Genomic DNA, 26201 nt, shown 5'->3' with positions numbered 1-26201 from the left:
ATTTGTGTGAAGTGGCAGTTCTGGAGAAGGTCTAGGGACTGGATGATCCTTGCCACGTTTCCCAAGCCTTCCAAGAGGAGATCTCATTAATTAAGTCTAGGATCCATCCCCAGCAATTACTGGGATCCTCAGTAGTAAGGATTTCAAACATCATTCTCTATGTGTGTTAAACTTGCCCCAAAATAAATAAATTCATAAGTAATAAAAATCCTCAAAAGTGCAATCAGTGTGTACTGATTCCATGAGCTTCCATATTTAGAACAAAATGGGCTTCATACATTTCCATAAGGGTCACTGCTGGGCTGAAGGACTGTTCATAAAATGTGCTATTATCCCTGAAAATAACTTAATTTTGAATTCAATTTTATGTGTCAGTTGGACATAAATAAATTACAAACATCTCAACCCCACTGAGAAGCCACTGAACTGTTTATTTTTGTATGAAATCTACAAATATTTTATAACTCTTCTCCTCAATGATCTGAACACATGCCTTTAAAAACAGTTATTAACAGCATATCACTGGCTACGCAAGAATAAGGACATGCACAGAGAGCAGTTTATTATCCCAGGAAACCAAGTTCCCTAGAAATCCCTTTCTATTGTCCAGGGTGATGGCGTAGCTACCAACAGGCAGACACCAAAATACTTCAGCCTGAGTTCACAAACACACACACAAAAAAGGAAATACATTAGTTACTCCAATTGGCAGTAGCATTATTATTTATTTATTTAAAAATAAAAAAAAATTAAGTCACAACTTAATGTAAAAGAACTGAAATCTATGCCTGAACTCTTTCTTTAAACACACCAATTAAGCATAGTGAAAGTCAACCTTAGACTGGGGACATCTGTAAACTAAGGTTTATGCTGCCACATGAAAAGCTGAGTTAAAACAGAACACATAAAAGTATCAGTCAACAAGAAGTATGTTCTCAAGAATCAAGAGGCTGTGAACAAAAGCCCAGCCTCCATTATGTTTTCTTCATATTGGTTACAAGGAACATGAACTAAACATTTCATCTAAGGAACTGCAGAAGTTGAGACAGAGGGATGAGAAAGCCTTGAATTTCTGTTACAGACTATTCAATAAAACAGAAGTGAGGAACATTGACCAGACAAATGCACAACTGACTACTCTGATAAAAATTGTTTTTGGCAATTCAGTTACCTGAGAAAAGCTGATACCAGTATCGCAGAAATCTTTTTAAGTTCTCAAATGACATCAAAACAATCCAGTACACTTTGAAATATGTGATCCCAGTGAGTAGCCAGAGATCTAGGGGTACAAATTTCTGTATTGAAAATAATAAAAATGAGCAGGAAAATACCTGAAATAATTAAAGGGACTTTTAGCTGGCATGTGTTTTAATATATGCAACAGAAAACTGTGTCAGGTATGACATTATACTGAATTGTGTAGAGGTGCGAGCAGTATTAACACACTGTTAAATACACACACTCCACCAAATAGTCAATGAGCAATGCCAGCATAGTTAACACAGGAAGAAATCCACACTTAATGTAAACAGTAAGGTTTCTAATAAAGGCATTTTAATTTTAAATATTATTATATGTTTAGCATTATTGCATGCAACACCTGTCTGAAAGTTTCATGTCACTGTGTATCACCAGGCTAGAAACAGCCATGGTAAGGTATTTGGAAAGAGATTCTCCAGTTGTTGAGTCTAGTGCTGCACACAAAATTACAAACACCCTCAGTAAACTGTACACCTGAACAAGGCAGATGTTTGTATATAAAAGGCAACTTCATTCCCACAAGGAATCTGGCCCTCATGTTGTCAAAGGCACAGATACTGAGGGGCATGCTAACTACAGCACTTAAAATGAGACCTGATTTCAAGAGATACCTTTCAGGGGCAGCTAGACAACTGAAGTGAAAGTTCTGTCAGAAGTTAAGAACTGTCTTCATCATCATAACAACATGGTTGCTAAATTCAGACTGATACACCAAAGAAAAAAATTTTAAACATCTAGGCTTTTCTTATGGATTCATTGTTTGCATTTCAGAGATATCAGCTGCTGTAAACAATTTTCTTTACCCTGTATTTTAAACCGTAGTAACAGGTGAAGTGAAAAGCACTGGTAAACAGCTGAATGACCACAACATTATTTCTTTACTGAATCTTAACTCTCACTTGATCCAAAAGTGCAAGGTATTAGTAAAATGTGAATGTCACAGGCACCTGAACAGAACCACAAACTGGTTTAGAGTTTTGAAATTGTTTTTGTCAAAGAGCAAATAAAATAGTCTTTGGTGTAAGCTCACATGGTGCAATCCAAGTACAACAACATCTGCTGAAACTTAGAGAAAGCCCATAACTTATCTTCTGAAGGAGAAGAACCCAAGCTCAAGTGATCACACTGATTTACATGCACAGAGCTCTTCCAGTAAGCATACATGGTCTTCACTACACTCACACAGCCAGTGGCATGCTAAATCTGATGGATTTTCAAGCTGCAAGCGATGGAAAGGATGGTCACCCTTTGGTCAGATACTAGCAGATCGCCTGGACATGTGCAATCTGGAGCTGCCTTGAGACAGTGATGCATCTGCATCTTCTAGGAGTCACCAACCAACACTCAGACAAATAATGGTTTGTGAGAGGAGGAAATACTGAACAGAACACTCTCCCCACTACCAGTGTCCAGTTTTAAGCTGGTGGTTAGGAATTAAATTTCCTGATGCCCATATAGTAGAAAGCAGAAGCACAGCTTTGGCACCTGTTTCACAACCAGTCCTGGAGAGTCCTGACTGATACTGAGTTTGCTAGATGTCCGCTTTAAAACTGAAAGCTATCAACAGCTGAAGTTAAAAAAAAAGGACAAAAAAAACCTGAAAACACACACATGAAACAAAACAAGATAAAAACATATTTAAAAATAACACTCCTCTTCAGTATGTTTTTGTCTTAGGCCACTGTCCTTACACCTGTGTTTCCACAGGAAACTGCTATACCTGGCATAAAATTACTCCACTGAACCATCCCGTTCCGTATTTTCCAGCAAGGGCACACTTGTATCTCCCTTATCCTTTTTATTTGCATCTCCATTGTCCTCTGACTGCCCTGCTTTCTGATGAGCAAACGTGTAAGTGTCTTGGTCTGTGTCTGTCAGGGGCAGAGGTTCCTCCTCGGTGTTAGAAGAGTGTTTGATGTCTTTTCTGAAGGAGAATGGAGGTGGAGAAGGTGGCAAGCTACCAATGGGTCCATCAAAAGGCCGGTAGACATCAACTTCTGGAGAGACTGAGCCATTGGACTCCTTCAGCAAGTGTCCATAGACCACAGCATCATCAATAACTGCATAGACATGAGATTCATTGTTTTGCCTCCCTTTTCTGAATAAGCCTTTTCTTCCAGGCATCTGGGTGTTCACATTAGCATTGTACACTCCCACCATGGGATTCTGGGTTTTCTTCTTCCTGTTACAGAGGTGAAATTGTTAACAGGTCAAAAACAACATGTCTGGCGTGTTGGAACTCAATAACAACAGCTTCTGTTCACTCATCCCAACCATACAGTGTCAGGCAGTCTACCTAGATTAAAGGCTTTACTTGCAATTTTGGGAGAAAACTTTGAGCCTAGACATTCTTTTTTAACAGAGCAGAAAAAAACTTGATGCTATTTGGCTACCCACTGCTGCTCTGCTGACCCTGAAGTTTGCATGATTAACTCCAATGGTCTCCCAAGCACTGGGGTTCTGGCTGCGCACTGTACCAAGTCCCACAACATCCACTGGCATTAGTAAGACCCAGAGACCATTAGATCCTCACAAAAACAAGGCTGTGTTACTGAAGACAAGATAGTGGGTCAAAATGAAAGTCAAATGAATTTTTCTTAATTATGTTTTCCTGACTGACTGACCCTAAATTGGAAAGAACAAAGGCTGAACTTAAGACTTTTAAGCCTGAATTTGTAAAGTCTTTGCTGTGTGGCAGGGAAATGTGCTCCTAACTGCACTAGTCACCATATTGCATAAATTTGTTCCAGCTCTACAGCTTCAGGGCCAACCATCTTGACAGCACTGAGCAGACATGTATCAGAAAGCCCAGGCTACCACTGACTTCAGACTCTGCTTGTGTGAGTAATGTATGCTTTGCACAACCCACTTCTCTCCCCAAGGGCTCATCTCACAGAAAATTGCTCCCACTTGATGTGCAAACTCCAGAAGCTGCTGAAGGCTGTGCGGATGAAAGAAAGCTCTTAGTGTATCTGCGTGAGTTCACAGCTTGTTTGAACAAAGACTTGAGTAGAGTCATGCACGCAACAGGCACATTCCTTGGGATTTCATGTTGCAGGGACTGCTGAGGAGGTCCAACCAACACCTGACTCACAGTACACCTGAAAGCCTGCACTTAAGGCCAAGGTAAGCAGTGCTCTGCAGGTTGAAATAATGTGACTCTAGGAATGCTGCTCTGCTCTTGAAGTTAGTCAATTTAAAGTAAAGAAATATTCCTGGGGTCAACACTACTTCCACTGTGCCATCCTCATGCTTTAGATCCTGGTTCATAGGATATCAACACGTGAAACAGAGGGCCCAGCAGCTCTCCCAAAATACCCTCTTGAACTGCTAAGTTACACATGCTGAATTATGAACTTACTTCTTCTTAACGCAGCACACAGCCAGTCCAATCACTGTGAGAACTCCAGCCCCGGCCACCACTGCAACTATGATTCCAAGGTCTGCAAACAGACAAGCAACAAGGACACTGAGCAAAATAAGGAACACCCAGCTTTCTCCTAAAATCTGTCTGGGTCTGAACCCCTTTAAGAGTTTCTAAGCATAGCAGCTGCTGGCAGAGCAGGAGTTCCTAAGCCATGCTTGCCACAGGGCAACACAAGCCATTTCCAAGAGATTGGAGGCCAAGCAACAACAAACTCCTGCTGTTGGCAGTGGAGCACAACTAAAAAACCCAACCAACCCACCCACCTCCAAGAGTTTTTGATACAGCCCATGCACTGCTAAACTTACCTACAGCACCTCACATGTCTCTGGCTGAATAGGCAAAGAAGAGATGAAAGCACAGAAAGAAACAGAGAAGGACTCAAAAGAAATAATAGTGGCATTTTCACAGATTCCCCTCAAAACCATCTTTCCGCTGAAATAGACAGGCTGTGTTGACCTGGGGTTTTCTAAGAGTCATAGAATTGATTAGGGAAGTCCAGGCACAAGCAAAGAAAAAGCTGCAAGTTTCAAAAGCAGCACAGATTGAAAAAAAAAAAGATCAAAAAATTAGAAAGTGCAAATGAGAAGCAAATTTACATCAGCAAAACCTACCCTAAAAATGCCCCCTCATCTTTAAAAAAAAAAAAAACCTGTTTATGTTTCAGGGAGATGAAAGAGAACAAGAAACAGAATTTGCTGGTAGCAGTTAGGGCCCAGTCTCCATTAAATGGTTAGAACTGTCCTAGGGAGGATTTCTTGCTCATGTGAACACTGAGACTAATTGAACTGCTAACATGAAATGAGAACTACTTGGATGAATAAGTTAGCATAATCAAATCCCAAGTTGTTCACTAGGTCTGTGACCCTGGAAGGCAAAAACATCACTTGATCTTTTAATATATTCTGTTATCTGCATTTTAAAAAGCTAAAATAATTTTTTTAAATGAAATCTAGTCTTATTACCTTGATCCTGGCCATTTCTTGTGTCAATGAAAGAAAACCCAGAAACACACCTCCCCCTCACCCCCCAAAAACCATACCACATTTAAACCCCTCCTTCCTCCCCAGCTCCTAGAAATACCAAGCTGAAGCTCTCTGAAGTTTTCAAGGGACAGACTTTTCCAAAGGCAGGAAAACTCACAAACTGCCTACACCCAAGGAGGACTACCATTCATTACTGCTACCTCAAGGGAAAGCAAGGAAACAAGCAGAAAACAAACCACCACAACCTTACAGGACTCACCTATCTGCTTATCAGCAGAAGTCACCCAGAACTGCAAGGCCAGCTGTGTCTTATCCACAGGTCTACAGTTGGAGACGTTCACCCAGAAGTTGTGGAGCATATTTCGGGGCTGGGGCAGGAGCTCGTCCTCGCGGCGCACGATCTCCTCTGCTCCCAGAGTCTCTTCCTTGATGTTGACGTAGGCACGGCCTGTCTCACAGGCAATGCCCATGCGGTCCTCGGAGAACCCGAGGCGCGCAGTTCGCTTGCTGGGCACAACGATGAACCAGGATATGGAAACATAAGGAGGTAAACCGTGAGGCCAGTTGGGAGTCTGCAAGTAAACTTTAGCTTTTGGATTTGGACTCACAGTGAATATGCACTCATCTGTAGCAAAGGGGAAGAAGAAAAGAAAACCTGGTTTTGATAATTGTCCTTTCTCACGTCAGTGTTATCACAATAAATACAGACATACCTGCAGAATTTGCCACAGTCAACTATCCACTACCTAGAATACAAAGCTCCTTCTCTCTTCCCGAAATAAACCACATCACTGGTTCAGATAAAGACTGATTCTAGAGTCTAGTCCTAGAGCCATTGCTAAATAATTGAACTCTTAATTTCTGTTTATCCATAAGTGCTTTAATAAGCCTATTGAGAGATCTATCACCATACAACAAAGTAGTATAAAATACACTACTTTACCTTTAATATGTGGCACAAAAGACATTTTCAGATCCTGAGGGATAGACTCATTGATGAATCCTTTACCAAATGTTTTTAAGGATATGGTGATATTATTCCTCATCTGAATCTTTTCAATAGATCCACCAGGACAGAATACACCAACATTCAGCTCTGTCTCTGGAGTGGCACTAACAATGCTGTAACCGTAGCTCGAGTTGCACCTCTGCTCTTGGACACGTTGCTGAAGTTTCAAGGACGGATACGTAATTTCTATGTTGATCATATCAGTGGCCAAGAGCTTCCAAATAAACATATGCAGTCGAATTGGCAATCGGGTAATAGCCCTAGGCACTGAAAGGGAATAGATCCTCCTCTGACACCAACGAATATCCATGCAGCCTGCAAAAAAAACAAAAACAAAAACAACAAAAAAAAATCCCAAGGGCTGGGTATTTCCTGCAGATTAAATACCTGGGCACACACAGAGTACTATCAGGTCTGCAGACCCAGATAAGCATCTACCTAGAGAAAATATCCTCCCTTAGTAACCTTTATCCAAATGAGTATTGTTTGTATTTAAAGAGCTTTCCTTAACAGGTGCAGGACACCAAAGAAACAAACATATTCACTCAAGATATACCTGCTGACTGGGACATTGCAGCAGACTAGTCAAGGTACAGATACTTCAAATCTCTTTTCTACCTGTAGTTGAAAGCATTTGGGAAAATCCTACATCAAAGAGACATGCATGCAGAACAAGATGCACTCCTGATGGCAACCTTGGTCCTGTATTTTCATGGGCAGATTTATGGCCCTCTGGTTCTGTTTCCATAATTTACAGTGACTTAGGTGACTTCCATCTCTTCTCTTCTAGGAATAGCTACAGAGTTTCTATTCTTAAAAGTAGAATGATGTACTGAACAAGGTCACCTCCAGATTCATTGTACCTATCTCCCAGCTGCCCAACACCTGGTTTCCAACGTCAATCCATTTAGAGCCAAAGCAAGGGAGCAAGTTTAGCTGACCCCTGGGGAAAAACATACAAAAGCATTCCCTAAATAACAGCATTAAGCCACTTCTGTAGTACCTATGCCTTTTTCAGCCGTGATCCTCAGCCGGGACAAGTCCTTGCACAGAAAGGAGATCTTGTAGACAGCACCAGAGGTTAAAGTCAAGACACGGTCACAGGTGCGAGGATCCTTGCAGATCAGGCATATGGGTTCAGACATGAGAGGGATGTAGTTGGGCCACCCTTCCAAGTGTATTGTCACAGTCAGGTTCTTCTCCTTGCTCAGGTCGACCAAATGAGTGACATCTGCAACCAAAAACACCCCAGAGCAATTATAGCCAAGAAGCATAGTGTGAAGCTTCTTCCTGCACCTCTTCTCACCCCGTTATATGAGCAGCTGTTACACCAAATACTTGGAACATCTGGAAGGAGAAAATAGAAAGAAAAAGGAAAAAAAAATGCAAGTGTAGTTCATAAAGATTGACTGTCATGTGGAAAGATAGATTTTGGATCCATTCAACATCCTGATGCTGTAGCTAAGACACCTCTCTCTGATGCCAAAAAAAGCAAGCAGCCAAGTGGAAGTGTCCCTGCCCATGGTAGGGCAGTTTGGAACTGGATAATCTTTAAGGTTCTTTCCAACCCAAACCATTCAATGATTCTACAAAGGTCAGGGGGAAAAATAGTATATACACACATACTCTATTACTACTCTTCATTTTCTGGTTTTAGCTTTAGCTACACATCTCAAAGTCATACACAAAAGTGAATAAAATAGCTTTCTCCTGTGTGGCAAATCAGGCAGACAAAAAGGCAAGTGGTCAAATGGGATTATCCAAGTCATTGGCACAACCAAGCATGTATCCTAGGACTCCTACTGCAAGGTTATAATTTTTCAGAATGTGTTTTCCTGCAGCAGCTAAACACAGGAAGAGTCAGATCAAGAAGTTATTGTGACTGGAAAGAGCTATATTTTCTTCTTATTTAATGACAAGTACCACAGACAGCTGTGGAATACCCAAATGTTTGGGAAGCTTTGAGAATATGCAGATAGCAATGCATTTTTAATAAGAGCAATGTTGCAGATGGCAACCTGAGGGTTGAATTTGAATCTTAGATGGGACTTATATAACTACAAAATCAACCATGAAATCCAATAAAATCCCTAGAGAAACCACTGTTGTCTCTTAAATCCAAATGGTTTATTACTTATATTTCATTCACAGAATGACAACCTGGTTTTAATTTTTTACGTGATTATCGTCTTGTCTACTGGCCATAAATATATTAAAATTCTTTTTGCTTTCCAAAGAAGAAGGGAGATAAAGCTGATTAACTGAATATAATGTTTTCATTCTGTCTAGCTTCCAAGATGCAACACACAATAAATGTAAGCAAACACAACTTTGTTAACAACAATTCTGTGAGGATTTGCTGTTCATAAACGGAGCCAGGCTAGACAGAGAAAGAGCAAAGAATTGTAACCGTGAGATGCTACAGATCCTTTCTGGCTATGTGTCTTCAGGGCACAAGCCATTCAAACCTTATTCTCTCTAAAATTACTTAGAAAGCCTCTAAGTAGCTCCTGACACAGTGGCAGTCAAGTGTGGACTTTCCTTCACCTGCTCTTCTGCAGTGAGTGCACCTTGATTATTAACCTTCACTTTGAACTGAGGTCAGAGCTGCAAAGTCAGAGGTTAAATCACTAACTCCATGGCTCATTACCTAGACAGGCCTTTTATTTCTGTTTTTAGAGAAATGCTCTGGTATTACAAGTCATTGTGCTAAACCAATTGGAATTTGAAGCTAGAAAACAACAATTTTTTTTTTCTCAATGTAGAGAAAGAAAGGTAAAAAACATCCAAATATGTAGGGGATATTATTAGTGGAATTTCTTACTGATAACTTTTGTGTTTAACGTGACTTCACACTTGTTGCTGTTCAACCTCCTCTAGGAAGCAAAATTAAAACTCGAAGGAAGAAAGAAAGGGAAGATGCATATTGATGCCATTAGTAATACAGAGACAATTTTACACCTCTCAGTTCACCAGTTAATTCCACAGATCTTGCTACCTACCACGATAGTGGTTTCACCTTGTTAGGTGCAACTGCTCATGCAGGAAACAAAAAACTGGGTTCACACTTTAAAGAATGATCTTTATCTCATGTCTGAAAGCAAAACTGTTAAAGGCATTTTCCAATTACATGATTCAGGTGCTGGAAAGGGGAAAGGAGTCTCCATTTTTAAGTTATGGTGTAAAAAATACAGCAGCACTAAATACTCCATTGCAAATTGCAAATTTCAGCACTGCTGCTTGCCTCGCCTTGCTGTATGGGTGGCCAGTGGTACCCTGGGCAATAAAACAGACCTCAGTGTTGCTTGGCAACCTCCTTAAACTCATAGAGGGTCCAAAGTTCAAGGAAAATAACAAAAAAGAGCATTTATCTCCCTTGTGGTACTCAGGCCAGACATCCTTAAGCGAAAGCAACAAAAGGGGCGGGCAGGTACTTACTCTCATCAACCTGCGGGTGCTGAACGACGACTTGGAAGAGCAGGCGAAGAATGCCCGGGTTCTGGGCATCCTGATCACAGCCCTGCAGGGACAAGTTGAAACTGCCAGCAATATTGGCAGGCTGGCTGTCGCTCAGCTTGAACACCTCTGGGTTGCTGGGGGAGCCAGGAATGTAGTACTCCACCCTCTCCTCCTTCCTTTCACAGTTGGAGAGGCTGTAGTTGTGGAAGAACACGCTTGCTCTCATGTTGGGAGGAACCACAAACTGCCACGTCATGAGCTCGTCTTCTGGAAAGCCCAGCGGGTAGTTAGGGGACATCAGGGTGATTGAAGACTCCCCCTTCAAAATGGATTCAATAATGGATAACCCTAAAACAGGGAGGGAATCACAACATTTAAAACAAGTTCAAGTTACTGAAGACACACTGGCATATCTACCACCCAAGAAGCAGAGTCTTTTTATTTTGACAGTGAGATCACCCAATCCACCTACAGGTTAGGTTATTACAAAACACTCAGACTAAAACATTTACTTAAGTTGATTCTTATGTCTTCAATTAGAGAAAAGGTAAAGAATGTATTAATACTGCATTTGCAGTTTAGCAGGTTAACCTTTCAAGTACATGAACAGACAAGCCTTTATTATTGGCAAAGGCAAGATCCTAATTCCTATTTCTACATTTGAATGTGCAAGAGCAAACTCACAACCTGATAAATGCTTCTGCTTCACTGAATTTTGGGAAACAAAAGATGCAAGCTTTTATAGCGGCATGTGGGTCTCTTTACAAAAACCTCCTAAATTTAACAAAAGCACACCAGCAAAAAGCCTCAAATATGCATAATAAAACACAAATGTGAATTGTGCAGGCTGCATAAGGCACTTTATCCTTGGATGACTCTTGGCAGTGTGAAGTTGGGTACATAGAAATTATGGTCCCACTCTAGGACTCCAGTGATGATGTGCAAGTGCAACGAGTGCCAGGAAATAGAAAACACTCATGTTCTAGAAGCTTGAACCTGGACCAGGTTTCTTTTATAACTGATAGCAACAACACTAGAATTCAAGTGCAGAGCAAGATTTGTCATGAGATCACAAAGTAACCCACTGATTGCTGTATAATATTCCAAGTATTTTAGGAAGACTATTACACAACAGTTTATGTTACTGTGCAGGTTGAAACAGATAAACGTATTTATGTAGCCTCCTGTGCCTTCCAGGCACTGCTTCACCTTTTCCCACAGTCCTCTCCGGAAGAGAAGTATTGGTTTGAGGCTCCAGAAGTGAAAGAAACTTTTTTAAAAATAAAGAAGCCCAACTAAACACTGCAACCAGCAAAAAACTCTCTGGCTCATTCTAATTATACTACCTAGTCTCACCTAGCTGAATGCACAAAAACAAGAAGGCAGGTATGTTTAAGTTTTAGGAAGTTTGAAGAGATTTAAAATTATTAATGTACTTAATCAAATACTTTGACTCCAGAAGAACACCATCTAACTACACTAAAGATCATACAACAATAGATTCCAGAAAAGCCGAAGTGGAAGGGAGTTAGGGATAGCAGCACCAAAACTGGAAGGTTAGCTGTGAAGAAAGGTTGAAATAGGTTCTGCTGCAATCTGCAGGAGGCAGCTGCACTACTCTGTACTCACGTTTTATGGAAGCCCTGTTGGCTATGTTGAAGCCTGAGGTGGTGAGAGGCAAGTGCCACGGGAGGTGCAGGGACATGACAACTCCTCCCAGCAGCTTGATGCGAGACACGGAGCCATTCCTGCAGAAAGTGCCAATGTTGACCGTGGCCCTATCAATACAGCTGTTGATGTTGTAGCTAACGGAGTCTGGGCACGTCTCTCCTGGTTCAATCTGTCTTAGCCAGGAGGTAGAAAATTTTAGTTCCAGTCCTGCTTTTGTACTTGCCTTCACGTCCCAGATGTAAGTCCTGTTAAGGCGAGGTAGCCCCGGAGGGTAAAGATGAACATCTCCAAAGGGACATGGGCCTGACACACAGTCTAAATGCAGAGAGAGAAGAGCTGTGATACATTCTGGAAAGTATTCCATTAAATGGGAAATTTACGTCCCCTTCCTTGCTATTATCACAATTTTTAGGTTGCACTAATCTTTTCCTCTATGTGCACTGAAAGACACTCCTGTAACATGGTCACAGGCTGTCTCCAAACAGGACTCTCAGCCCACAGAATAGACAGGATAAACCTGCTTTAGTCAGGCTGACTAATAGGAGGGATTAATTGTCCCTAGTATTCCACCTTGTTTGCTGAAGAATTTAGAAGGTATTTAGTGAATAGGGCAGAGTCTGAATGGGCAAAGGGACAAATGCAGTGTCAAGAGAGCTGGAAATCACAGATCTAGAGAATCCATTTTATCCCATGTCCCCCAGAGAGTTCCTGGCAAATCATTCATCTTTAAATTTTTTACTGCTTGCCATAAACTATGTTTTTCTTCCCTTGGTGCCCAGATAAACAACAACAACTGCCACTGCAGCATTCTGGGGGAAACCCTGAAAACTTTTATCTGAAAAATCCGAACAATTGATTGACACTCAAAATAAGTAACTTGAATCCATGTCCAGGCTTCGACTTTAAAGAAGAAATATCACAAGTGTGTCTTGCAAATATATGAGATACAGTGAGCATTACTATCTGCATGAATCATATGAATAAAATTCCAAAACATGAAGAGAATTATCCTTGAACATCACCCCAAAAATAATGAAGATGTTACTAAAGACTGAATACCCAATGAAGTTTGGGATCTAGTTGAGAAGTAGCACGTGTTCATGCCATTAAAGAGTACATACACCAGGGATAGCATTCAAAGCAGAAGAAGCTTTAGTTACACTTCTGAATTTACAGTTTCTTGACTTCAATAACATTCATTAAAGATAAAGAAACATGTGCAGGTCTTCAATGTTTCTGCTGTCCTTGTAGACACAACCAAGCTGTTCATCAAATACATATTATTATAAATGTTCAGAGGCTTTTGACAGGAACAAAAAGATTTTTTGATGGGTTTATAAATCGTGGGAAAAGGAAAGGCAGCAAGGAATTAATGCAGCAAACTGCCTTCTAGCTGTTTCCAACACAGCCAAGTATATATTAATTCTGCCAGCTGCCATACAGACTTCTTCAGCTTGCATAGTTGTAGCAGTCATTCAAGGTTATTTATCAAAGATTTCTTCTTACCTAAGATTATGGCAGATACCTTTAATTACAGCAGCAGGAAAAAAAAGCACGTGGTTTTACCAGAGGAAAATTACCACTGGGGAAAAATGAAAAATCTGTATCTTACCAATATTTTTCTGAATTTCCGTGATGAAATACTTCTCTGGAGTACTACAGGTGAAGGTAAAAGTCACATTCTCCCCAGGCTTTATCTTGAGTTCAGACATGATGACATTTTTCATGCGGATTCGACAGCTTGGTGGAAGACTGGGTTTCAGTTTAATCTTAACTGTGGTGTTGTCCGCTTTATGAAGAGAGATTGTAAAGGAAGCTAAGAAAGAAAAAATATGTAGAACGGAGGTGTTTTGTTACTAGCACATATGAGTAACACCAGGGTCTCCACACAGCCCCACAGATGCCACAGTGTCTGAATATTAGCATCCACTTCTCAGGAGCCTCTGGTGTTGTACCAACAGAAAATGCCTCCTCTTTTCCAGCACAGACAACATAAAAATATGCTTGCTGCATGTGCACAGGAGAGGTATACAGGGAATTTGTGCACAATCAGTTCCGCTCCAATTTACCCTTACCAGTGTAATTTACTTCACATTTAAAAAGTAGCTCAGCTATTCCTTCCAAATTTTTCTTCTCCTGATTTTTGTTTTGAGTTTGTTATCACACAGCCTGCCTCAATTCTGAAGGCACCCATCAAGTCACGACTCAATTCAGGAAGTTTATTCAGCGGCCAAACAAAAAAAACAAGCTTCAACTTTAATCACAGACAATGGTAACAGATGAATTTGTGGGTGTGCCTCAACAATTACTGCAGGCCAGATGAGATATTCCAACAATACCAAAAGCACATACCAACAGATATTTTTAGGTGCAGTCATGGCCCTCTCCCACCCTCCCCACCCTTCACAACTCATTCCCTGAAGGTACAGGATGTCTGTGCAGTGCCCCTCACCAGCACAGAACACATCTGTGGCCTGAAACAGACTGTGTGTGCTTGGACACCTCCTCTCCATCTCTGCCACGACCATCACCGATTCACAGCTTCTGGGAAATACTTCATAGATTTCAACCTATCCTCAAGTACTGCCAGATGCAGGAGCAGGTCTCACAGGAAATACTGGAGCCACTGAATTAACTGCTTGTTGAATAATCTTTTATTTTATGGGTAGCAGTTTATCAAAAAAAATGACTCAAACCTGACTGTCTTCTAAAAATATACACACAATATAAGACACCAGAGAGTACTGACTGGACATTTAAGATGACTTTTATTAACTTCAGTTGGATGCTCAGCAAATATTGAGGCCAGCCCTGGCTGAAATAAGTGAAGTTTGCAGTGAGCCATACCCCAGCCCCAGGTGAAAATCTGAGGACAGAACAGACAGTTAATTTTCTGCTGCTTGTTTTCATTGCTCTCCATTCCTTATTTTAGTGTACGGAAGACAGAATCACCAGCACAGAATCACACAGACAGTGTCTACAGTACTTGTGCTTTTACTGTATATGAGACAAAAATCATGCATATAAAAAAACAGTAAGAGATCTAGAAATAAAGGTACCCCAAATTCGGTTCAACAACATCTCTGCCTTGAGTGGGACATCACACAGGGCTGCATGACAAAGCTCTACCCATATGCCAGGTCGGGAATCCTCTTGCTCATTAACCTCAATGAGAGAAGATTTGTGCTGGCAACTCAGCAGAGCAGTGCCCTGAGGGAGCCCCTGAAGCCATTCCAATTACCAGGCAGCATGTCAGGAAGGTGTAGGAGAACAGCTGGCTCACACACATCTGCAGGATGCCCAGGCTCTGTCCAACTGCTCAGCAACCCTGGAGCACCAGTCTGGTCCACACCAGCTGCTGCTGGTGCAGGGGTGACAAGGATGCTGATCAGATCCCAGACATGCAGGGGCTCACCTGGTGGAGTTGTGGGGAATGGGGCTGAACACACCATGGGAACCCTCGATCAGCAGAGCCCTCTAATGGCACAGGGGCACACCAGAGACCCTCAACAAACATACCCAGCCAGCTCAAAGCTTCAGTCATCACAGCTGCTGAAAGCAGCTTATTGCATTAGTGACTCAATTTCACACAAAAACCATCTGTTCTATTGAAGAGAGGTTTAAAAAGCTCCTAATTTTTACAGGAATCTCATGGTTTTGCAGGGCCTGACTTTCACTGCAGTGCTTTGCAAAAGCCCCGGGGACCGTGCAGTCAACATGGTCCGTCCCTGCCACCGGAAACATTGTGGCTCCAGGTTTGGCAACACCAGGCATCAAAACCCCCACTGCTAGGGGGAGTAGGGCAGAATAGAGTACTCAGAGCCCATCATGTGCTTATCTGAGTTTTGCTGGTCTTGAGCCTTTTTGCAGCCTTTCTAGCTTTTCTACACAATCTTGGAGTCAAAAGACTTATTAAGTCCTTGGAACTGCCTTACCCATTTGCCTCCAAGATCAAAGGTTTTAAAAGAAAATCTCAAACACCACAAGGCTTGCCTAATTGCAGCACATATTTTTAACCACAAGTTTACCAACCTTCTAATACCATTAGTGAGTAACTTTCCTGTTCACTGAGTAACTTTCCTACAGCATTTAAGTGACAGGACAGTTCTCTGACCTGAGAGCCTACACTGCATTCTCCTGCCTCTTCCAATGGCTGGCACACTTTACATCTGTGTTTCTGCCTTAGAAATGCTTTTGCAGAGATTTTCAATACAGATTTTCCTGAGGAAATAAAAAAGATGATGATGTAGCCTGGGAAATGCCTGTACAATGACCTTCCAAGCACACAGGGGACAACTGCAGGGGCAATGTCCATGGGGTGGGGAAGAAAGTAAAGCTAAGCAATCAGTCAGTGCTGCTCTTCCCCATTCTTCAGGAGGAAGCAGTCTCTGGAAAAGAAAGCAAAACAACTGCTTCCAACTTAGCCAAGAGTTCTATTTTCAATACCACCGGGTTCTTTTTGGGTTCTCTTTGGGTTTTATTTTACAACACTTAGTGCACAAAATACCTTTGAGCATGATGTTCGTAACTTTTCCAATGTTTAAGTCATCCAGATATGGTGTGTTAATAACATAAACCAAATAATTAATAACTATGGACAAAAGACATTTCTTTCCTGCACAAGGTAATCGTCATACTCACACCGTAAGTTTATAAGTATTACTGAAAAGTCTGTTTCTAACTCTCTAGTCAAACAGTTATCGCTGTTCCTTTCCCCATCCTCGGGACAGCACAGCCATGTGGCCAACCTGGCAGGACAGAGACCAGGACCACCAACAGCCAGCACTCCTCCACCACATGCTGGCACATAGCTCTAATTTTTAGTCATGAGGATTAAGTTCAAGCATAGCCTTAAGCACGTGACTAGTTTTAAATCAAAACAAATACACACCCTGAGCCAAAAACAAAGAACAGAATTTTTTAGCCCTTTGAAATAAGCAAAGGGTCCTACAAGGGTCAAAACAAAGTATCCTCTTCCCCAGCCCCTGAAAGACCCAAATTCAGCTGCTTTCCCAAATGTGGAAATTTTTTTCCCCTCCTTTCCCTTCCTCTTGCTGACTTCATGACCATATAATCATTCTTCATTTGATCTCTCTGCAAGAATATCAAATATTTGTCAGGTCAATCTGGTTTTCCAGCATATATTTATCCCACTCCTCAGCTTTCCTAAATAGAACCTGACCAAAATCACAGAAGTGTTTTCAATGATCAATATATATATATCATCACAGCAGTATGCAAGAAGGATGCAGATCTATACCAAATCAGGCCAGCAAATTTGCCTGCTAGAAGCCCACATAATAACAGACACCTTCCATGCATAAACAAACAGCTTGCTTGAAAATCTACAGATAATAATTTTGGCCAGTAAATAAGAGCATGGTGCTGTAATGCCAACAGCAGGCAGCTGCTAGGGATGTGCTAAGCTGCATTAGACTTATCAAATCTAACAGGAAAAGTAGAATAAAAGAATCATGTGGGAAGTATATGCAGTGATCCCAAAGCCATTAAAAATAAATGAACAAATGGCTAGAACGCCCCAAACTACAGCCACACATGAGCAGCACGACAGAGGGACTACTTAAAGAGCACCTTTATTGGAGAGCTTTTATAAACACGAGTGAGTCTCCTCATGACTCACAGCAGTCTGTCTTTGTCTGTGACTCCCACTGCACGCCTTTTTATTAGCATTAACAGTAACTGGACACATTTCTTGAAAAGAAGCAATTTCCATGCCTTATTGCTGCTGCACAGGGATGACACACAGGATATCCAAACCAACATGAGGAAGCATTGCCAAGCTGGATCTCATCTCTGTCCATACAACAATGGAATCGTTCAGCTAGATGTTAGAGGTAAAGCCTGCAGTCCTGAGCTGGCTCATAGCTGATGCAGACAGCTGATCTCACCCTATTGTTTTTTCCTCCAAGCAATTACAGTTTTGCAGCCTCCCTTGGATATTTCATCAACTGCCCTAATCTCAATCTACACTCTCCCTTCCACAACTGGATTTTTCTACTGGTCCTCTTCATTTCAGAATGTGCCTTTGTGAGAGTTTTCTCATCACAGCATCCCTCTGTTACTAGTGTAATGCCCCTCTCTGCACAAACACAGCTTTTTCTTAATAGGATATTTCCAAACTTTTATGTTAGTGCTCAGAGTTCTTCCACTGGGGTTAGAAGCAAACTGCATAGTGTAAAACAAGTTAAATCACTCCAGAGAGTTGAGCCTAAATTTATTTACTGTGTTTTCATCTAACAAGCTAATAGTAATTTTAACATGTACATATAAATGTCAAAAGGACATTTTTCCTGTACAAGAAGGAGTGCAATGTAGAAGACAGCTGGCAAATAGTCAGGGCAGTAGCACTCACACGGAGTGTGTGTACATACACACGAGCAAAGGACTTGGCAGAAGAGCAATTTTTATGGTTATGTAAAGTGCCTTGCTACACAAAGCAGGAGCTAGAACAGAGTCCAACTACTTTTGGCTTGACAGCTGCATTTTACTGCAGTAATTTACCCATAAGGATCTATGGATTGTTCTACAAGACTTGACTAGGTGGATTAAAACAATCAAAAGAGCCCCAGACAGAACAAGAAAACAAACCCTACAACGAAGTCCCAGATGTTAATTTATCCCAGAATTATGTACGAAAACTGTTGGTTTGCTCATTCCAGTTAAATCACGGGCTTGTTCCATGACAGCCGTTTTTACCGAAACCCAGCTGGACGGGGCTGACTCAGCCACCATTCATGAGCTGGAGGAGCCGGGCTGCTGGGCAAGATGAGCAGCAGGAACTTGCTCTGATTATGAAATACCTGTATCCAAACCCCTGTTCTGCCCCAGGGGGATCTGAACCCACACAACCAACAAGCCTCTCCAGAGAACCGGCTCGTTCCCTGCAGGGTATTGTGCCACCAGCCTGGGACAAGGATAACACAGGGATGCTGTTTGTCTCCACCGCTTGGCAGGCCCTCCTGGAGGCTCACTGCCTCTTCCGAGCCCCTGCGGGGATGCTGACCTGCAGGCACACTCAGAGCCTGCTGAGGTTATTCCACTACACATAATCTGCTGCAAGAGTCATGGCAAGAGGCTGGGAAGCAAGGGGTGTAACACAGTAACTCAGTGTGGTGGTGCATCACCTCACCACCACACTGAATTCACTGCACAGTTCACTCAAATTGGCCAAAAACACATCAAGGAATACCTGAAAGAGTAAGTTCCTCTTGCTTTGCCAACTCAGTTGTTTTGCACCTGTCTTACTAATATCTTTGACAATTTGAGTCCAACTCTCCAGTTCAACTGCAGTAGCCAATTGCCCAAGCATCATCCACTCCTCCAGTCTCACCTGCAATGTAATCCCGGTGACTGCCTTCACAGTCTTCAAGCCCTTAACAAAGTTAGTCAGGGACACACACACACAGTTTGTACTCCTCTCACCTCTTGAACAGTGCTGTGAGCAGCAAAAGAGAGATCACAAGCACCATCACAAACTACAGCCAACCCTTGTTCATTTAAATGTAAACTACTTTCTATATTACATGATTATCTCCTCATATTTGACCTGTCTTCCACCACCACACTTGTCCGGGATATCAGGTCCATATTTTGTGAACGGATTACTTTCAGGGAATCACCCAGAAAATTACAGTGATAAAATCTGCAAAGCTTGTAAACTCAGAGATAGATGCTGAAAAAAGCAATTATGCCATGGTAACCACACCTCAGGAGAGGGCTCCTGGGGAAGAATACCCATTCCTCAGCCAGCACAGAACAGCCCCCTAATCATCACTGATTGTTTGAACTGATAGCCAGGATGGGATGCAAAGCAGGCGAGAGGTAGGTATTTTTCTCCTCATCAGGGAGGAAGGGCAGACGCTTCTAACATAGTGATGTTACAAGCCATTCCAGCACAGTTCACCAGAGAAGATCTGTCAGCACCCCAGGCCAACAAGGTTGCTTACTTAAAAGTTGTTAATTCATTAATTTGTAATGTCTAACAGGAATAAAGTACCTTCAGATTTAAAATAACTGAAAAAAAGCCCCAACAACTATACATTTCTGTACTTATACAGGTTTCTTTAGAACCTTTCTGAAAGATAATTAAGACAGTCATATAACTCGTGCAATAGATTTTTTAAAATAAGCTTTTTTCACCACAAATGGGAAAGAGACACTGTTGATTCTCAGCTGCCTCTTCCTAATTATTATTTTACAGTTATGAAGTGTTGTTGCTTCTGTAGAGGTGAGATGGAGAGCTCAGCAAACCCTCTGTGAGCTGACCACCAGCATACAATGTATAAAACGTTTGATTGTGTCTGCACAGCTTGAGGAGAAAATGTCACACTGGCTGGAGGAACGCTGACACCACGCAGGTCCCTGCAGGAGCCTCCCTTAATCAAAGGGGTGTTTGCTTGCACAGTTTTTTATCCCTACCTTGATTTAAGCCAACAAGAGGACAACATCTCAGAGCATGTCTGAGCAGCTCTTCAGTCTTGGCTCTGGTTAACAAAGGTGTAAAAGTACATTTTGCAATCAGGGATCCCTCCCACACCAAACATCCTGCCTCAGCTCTTAGTCTCTCTCTTCTGAGAAACTCCAAATCATCTCTTTCCACTCCTCAAAGCTTTCTCTCTCCTCTGTCTCACAGCCAGGGACTGAGAAAATCCAGGATCAACTCCAAAATGCACACTCACTTTGTTCCCCAAGAAAGCAAAAGGCACAGCTCAAAGCAGGCTGCCCCATGGCACCCTTGTGGGTGGTTGTTAAAAGGTGTCCAATAGAATAGGCAAAGTAGAGACCCTATCCCTGGTACAGGAGATAGATTTTTTTTTTCAAAAAATCACTTTTTCCACAGTAATGGCAGCCTGGGCACTCACAGGCAGACAAGATCTTACTAACATACTTGAAATGCATATCTACTGGACACTATGGCACAACTCTTCAGCTGAAGATCTTCCAGGAGGTCCCATCAATACTATCCACACCAGGCAGGCTCAGCTGCAGGCAGCAAACCCTCGCCTCTGTCACCCGCCAATACAGAAACTCAAGATGTTGCTCTGCTCTTGGCTGTAAAAGCCAGCAATGTACTAAGTGCAGCCCAGCCCACGTCCTTTCCTTCACACCCTGGTGGCACAAGCAGATGTGAAGCAAGAAGAAACTGTATGGTAACATCTGCAAGATATTCGAGAAGTTTACGAATCAAGGGATGGTGACCTGGCTGTACTGGCTGAATCCTAATAAGAGAGCACGAAGTCAGCAGCTGCTCTTCAGGAACTGGTTAATGGTTTGGTTCCAACAAGCCAACCCCTGCTGCAGTGGGTGTTGTCCTCTCCAGAGCTGAGGTTTGACAGAGACACCTGAGCAGCACCAGTAAGTTGGATGCTGCCCCAGAAACTGCTGGAAGTGCTTTGTTAAAGTGATATCTTTAGTTTTTCCCCTAATCAGGCAAAGGTTTTTAAATTACAGAAATTATTAAAGGTGCAGATTTAAAAAAATATTTTAACAGAAGGCTACAAGGGTAGTCCAACAAAAGAGCTCATTTAGATCAAAACTGGCATCCAAGACTATTTTCCCCATATTCTCGAGCTAATACATGCTTTGCTGCAGCTGAGTCTTTCTAGGAGCTCTTCAAGGACACCAAGACCAGAAAACATCCAAAGGGAAAGCTCCAGTGAGCACCCAGAAGAGAGCAAGAGGACTTTGCTGCTGTAAGAGAACTACTGGTCAGCTCAGCTCAGAGGCACGTTCCACTCATGGCAGTGGTGAGCAGCACCCAGCTTCCCCCATAGCCCCAGGAAAAACCCAGCACTACCACTGTTCCCACTCTGGCCACAACACAAAGGGGTACAACTCCAAACATATTCACTGCTCTTCCGCCCAGGACTTGAAGAAGGTCATGCTTTGCCATCAGCAGTTACAAAAAGCAAATGAGAATGGGATCAATACAGAAAAACTGGTGAAGAAAGGAGCTATTCAGCCATCATCTACACTAATCTGCAAACACGCCATGCCTCTGTCATCCACAGCTTTAGTCAACACAGGCAAAGCCAAAAGTATCTTGACTTTGCTCTCAGCACAGGATGGTTCCTCACGCTATTTCCAATTTGAAATATTTCTGGAATGCACTAAGTGCAAAGTTGTTCAGCCTCTGCCTAAGACTGAAGGTTTGGCAGTTGTGGATCACAAAGCTTTTCATATAACATATGGTGATATAAATACCAATTAGGCTGGGTGATAAGGGCTACATTAATAAACTGAACACCAGCAACATTTATTTGTGAAAATACTGCTGCTATTACATATTTAAAGAAGTCAGATTATTTTTCAGTAGTTTTCTCCTACTTTTTTTCCCTATTCCAACATTATTTGTAGATAATTTATATAAGCAATTAACAAGCCTGAGTACAACTGACTCACATGATATCGGATATCAGGCAGGGGAAAGATTCTTCCCTTATTTCATACAGCAAGCCCTGATTTCTGTCTAGAAACTCTCATTGCAGTATAGCAGGACAATACACAGAATTGTAGTAGAAATGAGAGGAGGATAGCCTTCTAGCTAACATAAAACTTCCTCCATGTCACAGGTCCATGGTGGTACTCTGGACATGAGATTCATCAGCCTCCAATCCTCTCACCTTGTTTCTCCCTTGCCTAGTCCTTTGCCTTGAATCAGTGCCAAGAAATAATCCTTTGCAGCATGCTTTCCCCTAATTATTTTTTGGCTGATGAGCCACCACATCAAATGACAACCCCAGGCAGAAAAAAGATGCCAGTCACCTAAGGAGCCAGGCTCAGGAGCTGGCTTATCATATCCCGTTTCTTCTCTCCTGAGCCACTTTGTAGCTAAGTGGCTTCTATTTGTTGGTGCTTCCAGTTTTGCGTGTGAGTGAGCCCAGGACCAAGAGTACAGCTTTTGGAGGAACTTCATTCACACAACTCCAGAGACAACAACCTTACTGAGGATGTCTAGGGGGGAGGCACTCAAATTGGTGGTCATTTGTGCTGCTATGGACAATAAATTCAGCTCAGTGTATCAATCCTCAAATATTTTCACATTCCGACCACCTCACACACTCAAACCTTCCCATCACCTCTACATCCCTTCAGACTTATAGACAAATGAAAAACACACAGAGACAACACTTACCTCTTAAAAAAACCCAAAACATTTCAAACAAAAAGTTCTGAAATTGTGAAAAGCAAAAAAAAAAAAGGGGTATTTTCTGGTAGAGAATTTAAGGTTGTAGTACCAGAGTACCAGAACTGAGACACACTATAAATAATATATTACTATAAACACATAAGTTTCTAGAGAATAAAAAGTTAGCACTCCAGACTGATAATGACATAAGGCAAGCAAAAAAAAAAAAAAAGTTACAACACATGTACATTGGTTGTAGTCTTAAAAGGAGAGGTTCTCAATCGAATGAACAAATGGTGATTCAGAATGGAAATAATCCAGTTTCCACTGACTTTCAGAAGAGAACAAACACGAACGTTATTTATATTCTGTCAGAGCAGCAGAATGACCCTGCTAACAGCTTGGGGGTTTTTATTTTATTAAATGAAGCAGCTTTACATGTCAAGACTGACGTGTGACTCAAATCAGTCAGTTGCCAAGAAAATAATAACTGGAGGGTAGAGCAAGAATCAACATGGCACTATCTCTAAATTCACTTATTATAACAATGGCATTTTAAAGACAAAGCCCAGAATACATATGCAGATTTTATCACATTCATAAGGATACTTTAAACCTGAAATGTTTATGTTTCATAGACAGCATAGAAGCCTGATTAACTTCATTATTAGTGCCTCAAAGAAACTAATTTTTAGTTGGAAAACACATTTTCAAAGGTCAGATATGCAATACTCCATTCACACTCCCACATCTGTGCACAGCCAGGACACCAAATACTTCATTCTGTAGTTTTCCAGCTATAAGTTAGAACCAATCTTTCATTTGATAATTTACTTTATGCATAAAGTTGCATCTCAAGAAAACCCACAAGCTCCTCTGAGGACAATGTGACCAGCCACGCTCGACCTACACCTTCCTACAGGAACACCGCTGTAATACTGTACCTGCTGGGAAAGGGTGGACCAGGGGGGTGAGAGGAGAAACAACTTCACCAAGGACGACAAGAGACAGCTTTAGAGACAGGCACACCAAAATTTGCTGCCGTCCCACCAGAGCATCACCACTCCCCAGGAGGAGCCACGTGTGCCTCAGACACACCCCACGTGCGCACCCAGCCTAAACCCGGCCTTGCTGAAAGGGAGGCAGCCAAAACACAGCAGAGCAGAGCCAGTACCAATGTCAGCACCAGAGCAACAGGAACTCTTTAAAAATTACAAACTACACAGGCGTGCAGAGGAAAATCTTAACCTGAGCTGTCTTGGGCTTTCGGGACAAACCTTTGCTTAGGGAAATGTTCCAACAGTTTTGGTTGCACAATAATAACAGCAGTTCCCACTGGAAGGAAGGACGCATGAGGTCTCACGTGCCAACAAGCCCAGAAATTCACCACTCCCCTCTGCCTCGTGTCCCGCTCAAACCATCCCAACCTTCAGTCTGCCAACCCATGCTGCCAAGGTAGCTGAGACTGAGCCACCTCTTTTCTGGGGGACTGGGGGTTCTCAAAGAGGAGGAAGGCACCACGTTAGAGAGTTTGAGACAGTGACAGAGGACCTGGCACACAGGAGTGATGGTGCTTGTGCAAACAAGTGGGCAGAAGCCCGTGGTTGGAAAGGAAGGGACTGAAGGAGGTAGGAAGAGGGGCCACCATCAGTGGCAAGAAACCACTGGGTCTATCAGTGGTGTTTTGTGCAACTTCACTGTTACTGCCTTTGCTTTAAACAGCAACTTCACGATTTGCCAAAGAGCAAGGCCAGAAGTTGGGGAGGTCTTTCTCCCATGTTCCTCTAGATTAAGCTAAGATCCTTGGACAGTCTACCTCCTCTGCTTCTAGTGCTGACCCATCTAAGGTTTTAAATATTTGTTTACTCTGAAAGCAAAGCACAATTATTAAACAGTATTATATTTTCTTTTTCCTTTGAAGAGGCTTAGAGAGGCAAATTGCTGTTATTCACTCAACTCAGAGGCAATACATTAAATGCAAGTATTTTATTTAAAAGACTGCACAGCTTGAAACTTAAACCTCAGGGCTGTCCAATTTCAAAGGAAACGTTTTGTGTGTTTTGTTTATGATAATAATGGCCTGAGCTCCACTTCAGCAGAACCAGTGCAGTTAAAGGTAACAGAAATACTAAGAAGGCATAAATTTCACATCAGGCTCTTCAGGTAATTTACAGTCACTTCAAATAACTCACCAGTTATTTTATACATAAGGACTCATACTTCAAGAGCCTTTAAATGGACTACTGATAGCAGTTAAATAGACTGTTTAGACTTGAGGATGGGCATTTTTTGCAATCAAGCAGCTTTGGAAATTGAGGAAAACACCACACACTGTCCCTGTGCTCATAACTGGAATTCTTTTAGGGTTGCACACAGGGTTAGATACATGGGATTTCAACAAGCATCCAGGAATTTCAAGAGATGCAGAGCTGGTAGTGAGCATTAAACCATCTGACTCGGCTGGGCATATAAGCCATTCCATTTCCCTGCATCTACGGTTCACCCGTCGTTCTATATAAACACCATTCTCTGCTGAAAAACTGGGGCAACTCCACGATCCCACACAGAACACAGTCCAGGGACCTTCTGCTCTTTACAGAGAATTCAGCTGCCCCTCTGCCGTCCAGGGAAAAGGACTTAGTGAAGTTACTTGCATAATCAATACTCCAGCAAGCAAGGACGTAAAGATCAAGTAATTCTTCTCGTTAGCATTTTTCAAAGAGAAAGAAAAGGGAGCGTTGTGACTACAAGTGCGGAAACTGAAATGTCCCACCGCACAAACTTTACCGACGTGATTCTACCCCAGCACCCCCGCCCCTTTTAATAACTAATAGTTATTAAATCAGCAGCAGCACACGGAGATAGAGTCACCAGTCTCTCGCCTACGGTGCCGCCAACTCAAGCGAGCCCGGGCTCAGCCGCGCACCGGGCGGGTCCCGCCGGCCCAGGCAGCCCCTGAGGGGCGGCGGGGAGGGGATGGGATGGCAGCTGAGCCCCGGGTGGGGGTGATGGAAAACCGAGGCGGGGGTAGGGGGAACCGAGCCGAGGGTGGCGGGAGCCAGCCCTTCTTGTCCTTGTCCCTACCTTCCCGCGGGAGCAGCTGCGCCGAGGCGGCCAGGAGCGCGGCCAGGAGCGCGGCCAGCGCCCGGCCCGCCGCCATCTCCCCGCATGGGCCCGGCGCCGAGGCGGGCACGGGTCCCCTCCGGCGCCGCCGCCGCCGCTTCCTGCTCCACCTCGCACCTG

At 42.6% G+C, this 26201-nt stretch overlaps 1 protein-coding gene across 2 annotated transcripts; it reads right to left on the bottom strand.

Annotated features, from left to right (window-relative positions):
- Positions 1-1145: 1145 nt before the first annotated feature.
- On the bottom strand, positions 1146-26201 carry CDCP1 (CUB domain containing protein 1). 2 transcript variants are annotated; one of them, XM_068204384.1, is made up of 9 exons: positions 26043-26201; positions 13422-13625; positions 11768-12124; positions 10118-10486; positions 7683-7910; positions 6614-6994; positions 5930-6295; positions 4622-4703; positions 1146-3442 (listed from the first exon to the last, which is right to left on the bottom strand). In XM_068204384.1, exons 1-9 carry the CDS (start codon positions 26116-26118, stop codon positions 2992-2994), a joined length of 2514 nt encoding a protein of 837 aa, XP_068060485.1. In that variant the 5' UTR covers positions 26119-26201; the 3' UTR covers positions 1146-2991. The 2 variants fall into 2 exon arrangements, with proteins under 2 accessions (XP_068060485.1, XP_068060493.1); XM_068204392.1 differs by lacking the exon at positions 26043-26201 and adding an exon at positions 15924-15957.

This window comes from Anomalospiza imberbis, chromosome 1, assembly GCF_031753505.1.
Source record: "Anomalospiza imberbis isolate Cuckoo-Finch-1a 21T00152 chromosome 1, ASM3175350v1, whole genome shotgun sequence".
In the NCBI taxonomy this organism is placed as follows: domain Eukaryota; kingdom Metazoa; phylum Chordata; class Aves; order Passeriformes; family Viduidae; genus Anomalospiza; species Anomalospiza imberbis.
This window is presented reverse-complemented; position numbering and strand designations above follow the sequence as displayed.